Raw genomic sequence first — 12,381 nt, forward strand, 5'->3', positions numbered from 1 at the left:
GAAAAAGGATGACAGCTGGACCGTCTTCTAGAGTCCGGGGTTCTGTCCCGTGGTCAAGTGCGCCAGGCGGCGACAGGGCGCCGGATCCGCTGGTCTCCTGGAGACGTGTCCAAGGCGCTCGGTCTGCGGTGCCTCACGCGCAAGGGATACAAGTACGCCCAAAGTGTGCTGAAGATTCCGCTGCCCTCCGCGAGCACCCTGTCTCGCTGGACCCGCGCGTTCCGCGTCACACCCGGTGTGATGGACGCCGCTGCTTCCGTCCTTGAGGCTGTCACGACTGACATGAGCGACATGGACCGTCTGTGCGTCATCAGCTTCAATGAGATGTCGCTCGACAGCCGCTACTGTTACGACAGCACAGCCGACCAAGTATTGCGCGGTCCGAAGCTGCAGCTACTGATGGTGCGGGGACTTTGCTCGCCGTGGAAACAGACCCTGTACTACCAGCTGGACTCAGCCATGACGCCAGGCGAGCTGGTGCACGTCATCGTCCGCCTCGAGAGCATCGGTCTGTCGGTGGTGGCAGCAACGAGTGACATGCACTCCTCCAACGAAAAGCTGTGGGAGCAGATGGGAGTCACGCCAACCAAAACCTGATCAAGAACCTACACGATGACAGCAGGTTAGTGGAATGTTGGCACACTCTTGTGTTAGATGAAATTCGCATTAAAAGTAATTCTAATATCCTCATTTCTGAGCTTTTACACAGATTTGACCCGATTCGATCGAGCGATAAGCTGCGCAGAGCAAAGACGGAACCGTCCGGCGCTGTCATAGTCAAACTGCTTGATTTTAAACCCCTGATGGTAGAAAAGTTGTAGTCTGATTTACTTATTGCTTTCACAGCAAGATGCGTATCTAAATTCGAGGCAGGTACTGAAGATGTTATGTTAACATAATGATTGCGGCGTGAGTCAGTTGCGAAAAACAGGATGCGTGGGCAGTATTCGCCCCCCCCCCCTCCTTGCACTGTGCGTGTTTAATAATAATCATGCGAAGACAAACGACTCTCCCCGTCACCGCAGAACCAAGAAAATAAGAATAAGTGCCGCTAAAAGTTAAATAAACTTTCCTTTTTCAGATCTAATGCCCAGCGGAGCTGACGGCAGCGGTGGAGGAGGAGTTTCGGGCCGTCACCCTGCAGCCGAAAGTGCCGCCGGTCATCAGTATCACAGAGGAGGCTGAAGACGGCGGTGCGGCGACCAACACTGTGCAGGCGAGGGCTAGAGCTGCTGAGGACGCCTGCGACAAAAGTAACCGGGCCTGGACCTCCGGATCGCCAGGAAGCTGGTTCGTACCAGGCTGCACATCCGGCTACGATTCCTCAATCAAGCTTAGGCTGAGGCTGCCGCCGCGAGGAGAGCAGCCAAACAGGTCCGCCAGCATGCCCAGAGCTCTGTTAGTTGAGGAAGGTGCTGAAGCAGGATGTCGGGCTTGAGCGGCTGCTGCTCACATAGCTGGCTCCGCTTCTGCTCATCTGGCCACTCATCTGGTCCTCTGCCGCTCGCCAGGATGACTCATCTACTGCTCATCTACCCCTCGCCTGGCTGACTTATCTGCCGCTCACCTGGCCGGGTTGTCTGCCGCTCGCCTGGCCGCCCACCGCGCGCCTGGCTGGCCCGTCTGCCGCTCGCCTGGCTGGCCTGTCTGTCGCTGATCTGGCGGACTTGTTCACTGTTCACGTACCGCTCACCTGGCTAGCCTGCCTGCCGCTCGCCTGTCCGTCTGCTGCTCGCCTGGTTGGCTCGTCTGCCGCTCATCGTGCAGGCTTGTCTGCCGCTCATCTGGCTGGCTTATCTACCGCTGATCTGACCGTCTTCCGCTCACCGCTTAAAGGCTACAAGTACGCCCAAGCTGGTGTGCTGAAGATTCCGCTGCCTTCTGCGAGCACCTTGTCCTGCTGGACCCGCGCAGTGCGCCTAGAGACTGACACGGCGTTTGTCAGCACTGGTCAGCGGCTGGAGCGTGACAACCTCGGCAACGAAACGTTGGAGGTTCTGCAGATACAGGTGAGTCTGCTTAGCGGCCATGACAGTACGCCGTACGGTAGGTATAACTTGTAATAATAACATAACTCATCGATAAAATTCGAAAACGTAGACCCATATAAAGCTTTTCGATGAAGTTGCATGCCTTTAATAAGCCTTTCGTATTCCATTATTGTATTATGATGTTTTAGAACACTTTATGACCACGGCATAAAAATAGTCTCATGGTCAGGGCTTGAAAATATAAAAAATACATGGATATATGTTTCGTATTACCTTAGATAATGGTGATGTGCATGCGGACATGCCTGCGCGCACATAAACGGCTCCCTCAGTTGACTGCTGAACTGAGAAAATTAAATGCCCCTAAAGGCTAAAAGCTATGCAAACGTTCCCTTTCCAGATCCAGTTCCAGCGTCCAGTGGAGCTGACGGCAGCGGTGGAGGAGGCGTACCGGGCGGTCACCTTGCAGCCGACAGTACCGCCGGTCATCGGAGAGTATGCTGGAGACGGCGGTGCAGCGACCGACACCTGTAAGGCGGTGCCGAAGCTACTGAGGACGTCTGGCTAAAGTGGGAGGGAATGACAGTGATCGAGGCGTTCGAGGTGCTCTTCTGCATCATCGTGGACGTGGACCGTCTGTGATCCTGGATCCCGGCATTGTTCGGCGGCTCCTGGAGCTGGTTCGCACCGGGCTGCATATCCGACTCAGATCCCATGAATCAAGCGCAAGCTGCTGAAACTGTCGCCGCCTGGGAGCAGCCAAACAGGTCCGTCAGCGTGTCTGGAGTTCTGTGGTAGAAGAAGCTGAGACATCTGAATGTCATTTTTGACCGGCGTGTGATAGCCAGACTCATTGCTGCCCTCCTATCGACGCGCCGTGAGGTGTGACTAGCGACCATTGGGCGGCTGTGCGGGTGACGTGTCCGCCGGAGCCGAGTGCCTGGCCTAGTCGGGAGATTCAAGTGTGATTGCCAGGCTTAGTGCTGTCCTATGAATGTGTAGGTAGTAGGTACTGATGTGCAGTGTTGATTATGCTATATTATTGATTTATATAATGACTGTTACCATTTTATTGTGTACATCAACTGCTGCGGAAAACACGTGGGACGAGACGATATGCCTACAACACATGGGCCTACAACACACTGTTGCTGTTGATGGGCTGCGCCACAGTCTACTCAATTAGGTGCATAATATATTATATTATTAGATAATAGATACTATATTAGATATAGTAATACGGCAGCTCCCATGACTTTTCTGAAAATTTAAATCATGTTGATTAAACATGGACATGATGTTGGAGCTTATGAACTAGGGGCCAGATTCAAATGGGAAATCGCGTATGAAGAACGTCGTTCGCCGCTTCCCTCAGATGCTGGGTTAAATCCCTTACTAAGGTACGCTGAACTTAGTAATAAGAGTACAATAGGGCAATAAATTAGGTTTGAAACGGACTGAAATAAAAAAAGGCGCACAAATTAGTCTCGTAAACGTAGGTTGTACATACCGCTACGTAATAAAGTTTCGCCACGTACTAGAATCGAACCCGCATCGCCCGGGTAGGAAGCGAAGATCATACCACTGAGCTACTGCGGCCGCCGCCGACGGCGCCGGAACGAATATTCGAAAGCAGGGCCGAGGATATCACCTTATAGCAAGAAATGTGAAAGAGATAGAGAAAAAATGTATTTAGATAAAAGATAGAGCTTGAAACGACCTATTCGCTGGCATAAACAGAATACTGCAAGCACCCCTAAATTTTATGTACCAGCCGTCGGAAAGTGACCCGTTTCTACGGTTTTGATACGGGGCAACGCGATCTGAGGACGTGTGACGTCACAGCTTTTCGTGAAATCCCCGGATGACTCTACCTAGTATTTGAACTGTGGCGCCGGCGCGGCCCTGCGCGGCCGGCCGGCGCCAACGGTCGGGCGCCGCCAGCGTAGGCACACAGAGAAAAAGTAGTGCTGTTTAAATGAGCGGAAACGGCGTGGATTTTGCGAATCATTTTTTTTTTTAATGAAAAACCAAAGCCTTGTAGTGATGCTTATCAAGTATAACCAGTCAAAGGTCATCCCATTACCTCTAAGTCTATTATTTAAGTATATGTTTAAAAACCATTAGAAACCATTAGGGTACCAATTGGGAACTAATAGATACCCAGTCCGTATTCAAAACACACTTGAAACCATTAGAGACCATCAAGGTAGAAACACTTTTGACATACTTGTTTTTTTTTGTTTTGTTTTGTTTTGTTTGACATACTTGTTTTTGTTTGTTTTTTGACATACTTGTCACACATCTGGAAACAGGGCTGCAAAGTGGTGGATTTATGACTCTAACTCCGACTCTGACTCAAAAATTGACTCCAGCTCCGACTACGGTTCGGACTTTGCTTTTATTCATCTCATGGAATAAAAGTTATTGCCATATAAGTATGTTTTTCTTGCCTAAAACGACCCTTGAATGTTTTTCAAATGCATTTTTCATTTCTACACCAGTTGAAATAGAATGAGAGACACCATTTCAAAACAGATTTGCTTTTCCATTTAAGAACCATTTCGACACCAATTGGGATGAAATGGGACAACCATTTGGGATGAAATGGTTTTCTTCCATTTGGAGACCAATTGGACACCAATTGGGATCAAATGGGAAAAACCATATGAGATCAAATGGGAAAAACCATTTGAGATCAAATGGGAGTTTCTTTCAAATGGAAACCATTAGATACCAATTGGGATCAAATGGGACACACCATTTGGGATGAAATGGTTTATTCCATTTGGAACCAATTGGTATCAAATGGAAAGCACCATTCCAGACCAATTGGGAAGTTACCAATTGGAAACCATCTCGATACCAATTGGGGACATACCATTTTGTATCAAATGGAAAACACCATTTCAGACCAATTGGGAAATTACCAACTGGAAACCATTTCGATACCAATTGGGACCAAATGGGACACACCATTTGGAATGAAATGGTTTTATTCCATTTGGAACCAATTGGTATCAAATGGAAAGCACCATTTCAGACCAATTGGGAAGTTACCAATTGGAAACCATCTCGATACCAATTGGGGACATACCATTTGGGATCAAATAGAAAACACCATTTCGGACCCATTGGGAAATTACCAATTGGAAACCATTTCGATGCCAATTGGGACCAAATGGGACACACCATTTGGAATGAAATGGTTTTATTCCATTTGGAACCAATTGGGATCAAATGGAAAACACCATTTGAAATCAAATGGGATTTATTTTCCATTAGGAAACCATTTCAAAACCAATTGGGACCAAATGGAAAACACCATTTCAGACCAATTGGGAAATTACCAATTGGAAACCATTTCAAATGGTCATAAAAACCATTAGAACCTATTTCAAACCATTTGACACATTTGAAACCAATTGGTAAATCCTAATGGTTTCAAATGGTATTTTTTACTGGGAAGTAACCCGATTTGCTTGTTTATTCGCAAAGCCGACACGCGAGATCCAGCTCACTTATTCAGTTCCTCTTGTCACTGGCACTCGACTGTAGATAGGAAATGTTCGCCAACCTCTACCACCTAGCCGCGCTACCATCGGAAGGTCGCCGTTTGATTGGTGCCCGACTTACACCAATGCTGCCGTTATGGACAGATGTCATAATGGACCCTCGCAAAGATGTCACGGTTGGAACTTGGAGGTCCTAATGGACCACGCGCCACTTGGTGCGAAATGCTCTTACTTTATGCATAAGTCGTGGCTTTGAGCGTTAATGTGAATACGTGAAAATAATAGTCGCATTAGTAGCGGTTGATGAGCGCGAGAAGTCCTTTACGAACCGCGGAAGCCGGAAAGCAATACAGACTAGCGGCTTCGAAGGGAATGACGTTTTATTTCCGCGATGGATTGGTGTTCTTTTGCAGTGGCCGTGCGACTTGAAACCACTCACGGTTTAACGGCAGTTGCTGGGGTATTTCGCCACCCACCGTTTGCTGGGGGGAGGTGGGCGTGAAGCGCCCCCAGCCGATAACTCGAAAACCAATAGGCGCAGCGCAAAGCGCGAGGCGGCAATCGTCACAATACACTTCGATCAATTCCCTACAGTCGTTTAACGCCTACCACTCTCCCCTAGCCACTCTACCAGTACCTATGATACCCATCGCGGCATTGATATTTGCTGATGTCATATTTAGGTGAAGGGCTTTGTTGGACATTAACTGTGAGTTGGTTTACTGGCCTCACCAATCGTTATCCGATTATTAAAAATGTGTGGCTCTAATTTTGTATCCAATATACCCAGTGACCTGGTTTTGTACGGATACCTTGCTGGCAAATATGGGATATCAGATCTGCGCAAATGTACAGCCCTCTGCAAACTGCGTGGTAACTGGAAGGCATTCTTTTTTTTTTTGACAAAAACGAGAATAACGCGAAGACTATGCTATTGGTCATTCGGAAATCGTAACAGCAAGACGCGCGAGACTCCGCACAAGGCGTATACTTTGTTTAGTGATAGACCTAATCGAAGGAGTGGAGCATGGCGCATCTATTTGCAGTGAGTTCCGACCGACTGATGACATAGCCTTTGAGTTATTATCGGTTTTGTCGAAAAAAGAATACTTACCAGTTACCACGCAGTCTGCTGAGGGCTGTACTTAGACTTATTCTTATTTATTGTGAACTCATTCTTGCGAACCTCTGTATGTACTATGTAGTGTCATCTGGCATCCACTGTTCTCTTGTCTCCGTACAGCTGAGTAATTTATGTTGCGTTTCCGTTCTGTCGAGTAGTGTGACCGCTGCTTTATTCTCGTCTGTGACCTTAGTTTCGCTCCCCTCTCCTCTCCTCCACAGACGCTGGCCTGCCTGTGGGCCACGTTGTGGGTGTGGACCTGGTCTCCGTCCGACCCCTACCGCCGGCTGTGCATATACAGGGCGACTTCACCGTCCTGGAGACCCAGCAGCGACTGGCGGCGCTGCTACCAGCACCTCCCAGACTCGTGCTCAGTGATATGGCGCCGGCCGCGTCCGGGGTGCGGGCTCTCGACCAGCAGAAGATCCTATCTCTGGCGTACGATGTGGCCCGGTTTGCCCTCCGCCACCTGGCGGCCGACGGGGCGATGGTGGTGAAACTGTGGGCGGGAGGAGGGGAGCCGGAGCTGCGACAGCGGCTGACGCCCTTCTTTGAGAGGGTGGTGACGCTGAAACCGGCGGCCAGTCGCAGCGACTCGGCGGAACTGTATGTGGCGGCCACGGGGTTCAGGGGCGCCTCGCGCGCCGACCCGTCGCCAACTCCGCCGCCGTCTGCTGTCGGTTACTAGGTAAGGACGGTGGCCGCTGTGCCGCTCTTTTTATTGTTTTGCAGGGTATTGTGATACTAGTATGAATTGTTTTGTTAAATATAGATGTGAATGGCACACAATTGTAATTTTCGATTAGCTTTGCTATCATTTATTTTTCTCTTCATCACATCCTGGGAATAAGCCATGGCATATTCGTACATTAGACATAACACATTGCAGTAGAGGAAATGCTCAGTCACTGTCTTACGGTCCAGTCTTGAAAGTGTGATTTGTAAGCTTATTTGACGGTCTGGGTCGGTGTACAGCCACAGCCATCAATCTCAGCCCTTCGCCCACGTCATCAGTCCCAGTCCTCAATTCCCAGTCCAGTCCTCAATTCTCGGTCCAGTCCTCAATTCTCAGTCCAGTCCTCAATTATCAGTCACAATCCTCATTCCCAGCCTCAGCCCCAGTCCTCCGTCCCAGTTTTGCCCCTAGTAATCAGTCCCAGTCCACGGGTCCAGTCCTTGTTCCAGTCCTCAGCCCTACTTTGGCGTCATTCAGGCAGGCGGCCGGTGCCGCTCTTCTGAACACGTAGAAGCCGATGCCGTAGGGCGGCAGGCTGAGGGTGGGTCCCGGTGCGAACAGTGCTGTGGGGACTGTCGGCAGGCGGTCTCCGTTGAGCTCCAGCAGTTTGCCGTTACACATAATCCCCCTAGTGGTGGAAGGAGGAAACAGGGTCAGTGAACGCCGAAATGATGCATTGGGAATACTACTTAGTTGATAGTTCGCGATAAATTTCGCCAGCGCAGGGACAAATGAACATGCTACACCTTCCCAATCGCATATAGCCACCAAAACTACCGAATGCTTGTAAGAAAGCCAAGAAGGGTACCATGGTGTCAGGTATACTAACTTTGCCGTGAGATTGCCTTCGGGCGGCGTCATCTCGTACTTGATGCCGCCCTGACGCAGGTTTTCGTCCAGCTTTACCTTCTGGGCCATCTCAGATAGGTTCAATGTGAAACACGTCACAGAATCTGCCGGGTACACTGAACATCAGTAAGGCATCGACAGTCGACATTCAACACTCATGTTTTGCTTTGTCATTTCCCAGCAGACGACCCGTTAGACGGGACTCTAGATGATTGTTGAGCTACTTCAGTGCAATTACGATGAATCGATCCCGATACGGTTAATTGTATCGTAGTAGGTACATGCCGAGACAAAGTGTTGCACGGAAATAAAGGATGACCCATAGAGCTATGACTGACACAGACACCGACAAGAAAGCCAAGCGCGACGCTCGTCCACTAACCATCTGGGAGGAACTGGTGGCCGCAGTGGCAGTACATGCGCACCGTGTCGGGGCCCGACACCCTAGTCTGCAGCACGTGGCGTCCCACCACCAGTTTGTAGATGTAGGACAGCCAGTAGTCCTGCCGGGCGCAGGGTCAGCTGCCTTAGTTGGGCTGTGCAAACCCGACGCACAAGGGCCACGCATCCTTCCAGTTCATAAAAGTGAACCAGGCGACTATTTTCAAAGGATTAATGACGATCGTGAACAACCAGCACCCGTCGCATGCTCTCTCTCTCTCTCTCTCTCTCTCTCTCTCTCTCTCTCTCTCTCTCTCTCTCTCTCTCTCTCTCTCTCTCTCTCTCCTCTCTCTCTCTCTCTCTCTCTCTCTCTCTCTCTCTCTCTCTCTCTCTCTCTCTCTCTCTGTCCCTTTCCCTTTCCCTTTCCCTTTCCCTTTCCCTTTCCCTTTCCCTTTCCCTTTCCCTTTCCCTTTCCCTTTCCCTTTCCCTTTCCCTTTCCCTTTCCCTTTCCCTTTCCCTTTCCCTTTCCCTTTCCCTTTCCCTTTCCCTTTCTCTTTCTCTTTCTCTTTCTCTTTCTCTTTCTCTTTCTCTTTCTCTTTCTCTTTCTCTTTCTCTTTCTCTTTCTCTTTCTCTTTCTCTTTCTCTTTCTCTTTCTCTTTCTCTTTCTCTTTCTCTTTCTCTTTCTCTTTCTCTTTCTCTTTCTCTTTCTCTCTCTCTCTCTCTCTCTCTCTCTCTCTCTCTCTCTCTCTCTCTCTCTCTCTCTCTCTCTCTCTCTCTCTCTCTCTCTCTCTCTCTCTCTCTCTCCCCCCCTCTCTCCCTCCCTCCCTCCCTCCCTCCCTCTCCCTCCCTCCCTCCCTCCCTCTACCTACCGGGTTGGGCGTCATGTCGTCGCTCAGCAGTCCGTAGTGTCCTCCATAGAGCGCCTGACGCACCACCAGGCTAACCCCGTGCCGCGCCGCGACCCCTAGCTTATCCATCCACAGAAACCCGGCCAGGTACCGGTCACTGAGGCCCGGCGCCCCTCCGCCCCACGCGCTGGCCGATTCTGTGATCCAGAGGGGCGCAGAGGGCCCGGCGGCCCGCCGCGCGGCCCCGATCTGCCGGCTCAGCAGGTCCATGTGTGTGGTGTTCGTGAAATCGGCAGGAGTCGCCGTGCGACCGTTGAAGTAGTACCTGTCGGACGAGAAGAGAGGGAGCCATCAGTAACAGTTCACTGAAACATATACCGATATTGTCAAGCATCGCTATTCACAATAAGCTCATAGCCAATAAGCGCTGATCTGGTACCCACGAGCTCCAACCCAAGCCAGTGGTCCAAGACCCCGACTACCCTATGTGGTGTCTGTCCCTTGCCCAATAATGAAGGACCACTATCCGCTATATGCAGCCTCTACCCATCACTGCGGGGCCCTCGCCCACTATTGAAGTGTTCCATACCCATATCCCACCACTTGCCACCCTTTCCCACCAGTTGCCACCCTTACTCACTGGTGGAACGTTACAGCATCCACAGCTCCACGGCCCGTCTCGAGGAATCTCCTCAGAAACTTCTGGGCGGGCAGATGGAAGGGCCGCTCCTCTAGTCCCGCGGGCCGGGACAGGGCGGGACGGGTGACATCTGGCCCCACCAGCCGACCGGACGGACCCAGGAGACTGCGCAGGCGCACAAAATCGGTACCGAGAGTCTCTGGGTCGACGGTGTAGTTGAACTTGTGACGGTAACTGTTGGGCTCTGCGGAATGCACACGGGGATATTAGTGTCAGGAATGTAGTTACTAGTTAGGTACTGAGCGGGCCGCTAACCCATCGCCCTTGAGGCCGATCAACGTCGCCGCTCTGCCGTCTAACCGAGCATTTTAAGGTGTGCCGTTTCACATGTAACGTAGCTGAAGGCTGCTAATTTTACTATTCCAAATCGCACTTATCCACGAGCGGCTGCTCTCACCCCAGCGTCTCTTACCGTTCCCCAGTTGCCACAGTAACGACACATTCAGCTCGGCCTGCAGTGTGCTGATGACCTCCCTGGCGTTGGTGTCAATCCATTGACCGCTGGCGTCCCTCAGCAGTGAGTTCAGGTCAAACAGCAGTGGTAGGCGCAGTGCCGAGACAAACTCCCTCAAAGCTGACCAGGAGGACTCTGAAAACGGCGATAGCAATGTGGTGAGGTGCGGGCATGCACACTTTTTCGGCTCCGCTCACCCCATCTTACTGTCTCTGCCTTGGACTCATTCTCACTTATAACACTAAAACATGTTAACCTCTCACCCGCCTCCTCTCACTCTTCACAGCCTCACCGGCATCTAACCCCGTTCACATCTCCGTCCCACCTATTCCCGGTCTCCTCTCCCTTACTTCGGTCTGCTCTTCACTTACTTCGGTCTGCTCTTATCACCTAGCCTAGCTAGCCCCGATATTGGTTTCACCAGCTAGCGCTGGTGAGAAGTCTTCCTCTCACGTTCACGTTTCCTCTCACTCTCGCGTTCTTCGCTCTCCCCCTCACTTCCACTTCTCCCTCCCTCCCTTACATTCTCTCCCTCTTGGTCTTACTCCACAAATAAAGTTATCACCTGTAAACTCAAACGGTGTCGTCTTCTTCTTTTGGAAGGGGCTGCAGCGGCTCACGTCTCGGAACTCCTCCACCGGGTGTCGAAAGATGAGGCAGTCCGCGTTCGTACCGCCCACACGTAACACGGCCGGACGCAGCGCTCCGGCCAGCGTGCGGAGACGCTCGGATCTGCGAGAAATAATGCGATGCGATGAGCGATGAGCACTCGAATGATGCTGGGCACGGATTAGTCTGAGGACCCCAGAAGGGTTTACACATGATCAATCTCTGAACGTTTTCGAAACAATGTCGGACGATTGAAGATTACGGCCCACGGCACCTATCGTTTGTGTGCACTCATCGTTGCTGACCGACACTGACAAAAACAAACAAAAAAAATGCGAAAGACGTCATATGATGCAAGCGGATGCTCCATGTGACAATATCTTGTTAAGAAATAAGAAACTGTGGACTCTTGTAAGGTGGGTCCATCCCCATGTCATTAAGTCCTGGAGGTTTTCTGATATAGGACAGGGGCACAGTGTATAGTAAAAACCACAGTTCTCACCCGAGATCGAGCCGGCTCCAGTTCTTCTTGGCAAGTCCGTCATCGAGGGCGAAGCTGAGAAACTCCCTCTCCACCGTGTTCACGAGCTTAGGACCCAGTGTCACCTTCGCTGCACTGCCGGCTCTGGACGAAACGGAGCTAACCGTAGCCAACAGCGCTGCTGCGATCAACAGGAGCCTCATGGTCGACTAGTGGCGTGCTGATCCGACAGGACGAGGACACCCTCCTCTCGTCAGATCTTCGTTCCCTCAGACAAGCCTCCCTCCTTCCCTCCGACCGGTATCAGCGGTCCTGTGACGGCGCTCCCCCGACCACGCTCCCCTCACTGACACGCAGCGGCCGACTGGTCCCGACCGGTGCGCAGTCCGGCAGTGTTTGGGGGGAGGGGAGGGGGAATAAACAATCGTCGGTGTCGCGAGCGGTGACCCGACGGGCCCGGCTCGTGCAGGGCTGGAAGTGCGGGCAGTGTCGAGAGGAGGGCGGGATGTGGCAGAGAGCGATTACATGAACGATGCCGATTAGCTGTAGTAAAATGGATATCGTACTCTGCTAAGGCCTTGAGTCAAAGAAGTTCATAAATCATATCACACATAGCAATCTTGTAGCGTACATTTTGACATGAGACAGTCGGTCTCTTCAATAGACAATACCTACAGCTAAAGCAAAACAGTGA

General features: G+C 51.1%; 3 protein-coding genes across 3 annotated transcripts; 2 read left to right on the forward strand and 1 right to left on the reverse strand.

Annotated features, from left to right (window-relative positions):
* The first annotated feature begins 612 nt into the window (after nt 1-612).
* Nucleotides 613-3,059, forward strand: LOC122378540. Its single transcript, XM_043359722.1, has 4 exons — nt 613-622; nt 1,095-1,216; nt 1,458-2,009; nt 2,392-3,059. Exons 1-4 carry the CDS (start codon nt 613-615, stop codon nt 2,557-2,559), a joined length of 852 nt encoding a protein of 283 aa, XP_043215657.1. The 3' UTR covers nt 2,560-3,059.
* Nucleotides 3,060-4,131: 1,072 nt separating this feature from the next.
* LOC122378996 (rRNA methyltransferase 2, mitochondrial-like) lies at nt 4,132-7,417 on the forward strand. The gene is made up of 2 exons (XM_043360790.1): nt 4,132-4,200; nt 6,851-7,417. Exon 2 carries the CDS (start codon nt 7,009-7,011, stop codon nt 7,315-7,317), a length of 309 nt encoding a protein of 102 aa, XP_043216725.1. The 5' UTR covers nt 4,132-4,200; nt 6,851-7,008; the 3' UTR covers nt 7,318-7,417.
* Nucleotides 7,418-7,431: 14 nt separating this feature from the next.
* On the reverse strand, nt 7,432-12,058 carry LOC122378990 (heparanase-like). Its single transcript, XM_043360781.1, has 8 exons — nt 11,709-12,058; nt 11,163-11,329; nt 10,556-10,732; nt 10,084-10,327; nt 9,465-9,768; nt 8,597-8,717; nt 8,195-8,318; nt 7,432-7,993 (listed from the first exon to the last, which is right to left on the reverse strand). Exons 1-8 carry the CDS (start codon nt 11,888-11,890, stop codon nt 7,780-7,782), a joined length of 1,533 nt encoding a protein of 510 aa, XP_043216716.1. The 5' UTR covers nt 11,891-12,058; the 3' UTR covers nt 7,432-7,779.
* Between the last annotated feature and the right edge of the window lie 323 nt (nt 12,059-12,381).

This window comes from Amphibalanus amphitrite, unplaced genomic scaffold, assembly GCF_019059575.1.
Source record: "Amphibalanus amphitrite isolate SeventyFive unplaced genomic scaffold, NRLGWU_Aamphi_draft 000007F_arrow, whole genome shotgun sequence".
In the NCBI taxonomy this organism is placed as follows: Eukaryota; Metazoa; Arthropoda; class Thecostraca; order Balanomorpha; family Balanidae; genus Amphibalanus; species Amphibalanus amphitrite.

Coding starts and splice junctions, on each gene's coding strand:
- LOC122378540 (XM_043359722.1), top strand. Junction 1,217..1,457: donor CGGCGACCAACACTGTGCAG/GCGAGGGCTAGA, acceptor CTGCTCACATAG/CTGGCTCCGCTTCTGCTCAT. Junction 2,010..2,391: donor TGGAGGTTCTGCAGATACAG/GTGAGTCTGCTT, acceptor TTCCCTTTCCAG/ATCCAGTTCCAGCGTCCAGT.
- LOC122378996 (XM_043360790.1), top strand. CDS start 7,009: ATGGCGCCGGCCGCGTCCGGGGTGCGGGCTCTCGACCAGCAGAAGATC.
- LOC122378990 (XM_043360781.1), bottom strand. CDS start 11,890: ATGAGGCTCCTGTTGATCGCAGCAGCGCTGTTGGCTACGGTTAGCTCC. Junction 10,733..11,162: donor GACACCGTTTGAGTTTACAG/GTGATAACTTTA, acceptor CGCCGTTTTCAG/AGTCCTCCTGGTCAGCTTTG. Junction 8,319..8,596: donor CCACCAGTTCCTCCCAGATG/GTTAGTGGACGA, acceptor TGTACCCGGCAG/ATTCTGTGACGTGTTTCACA.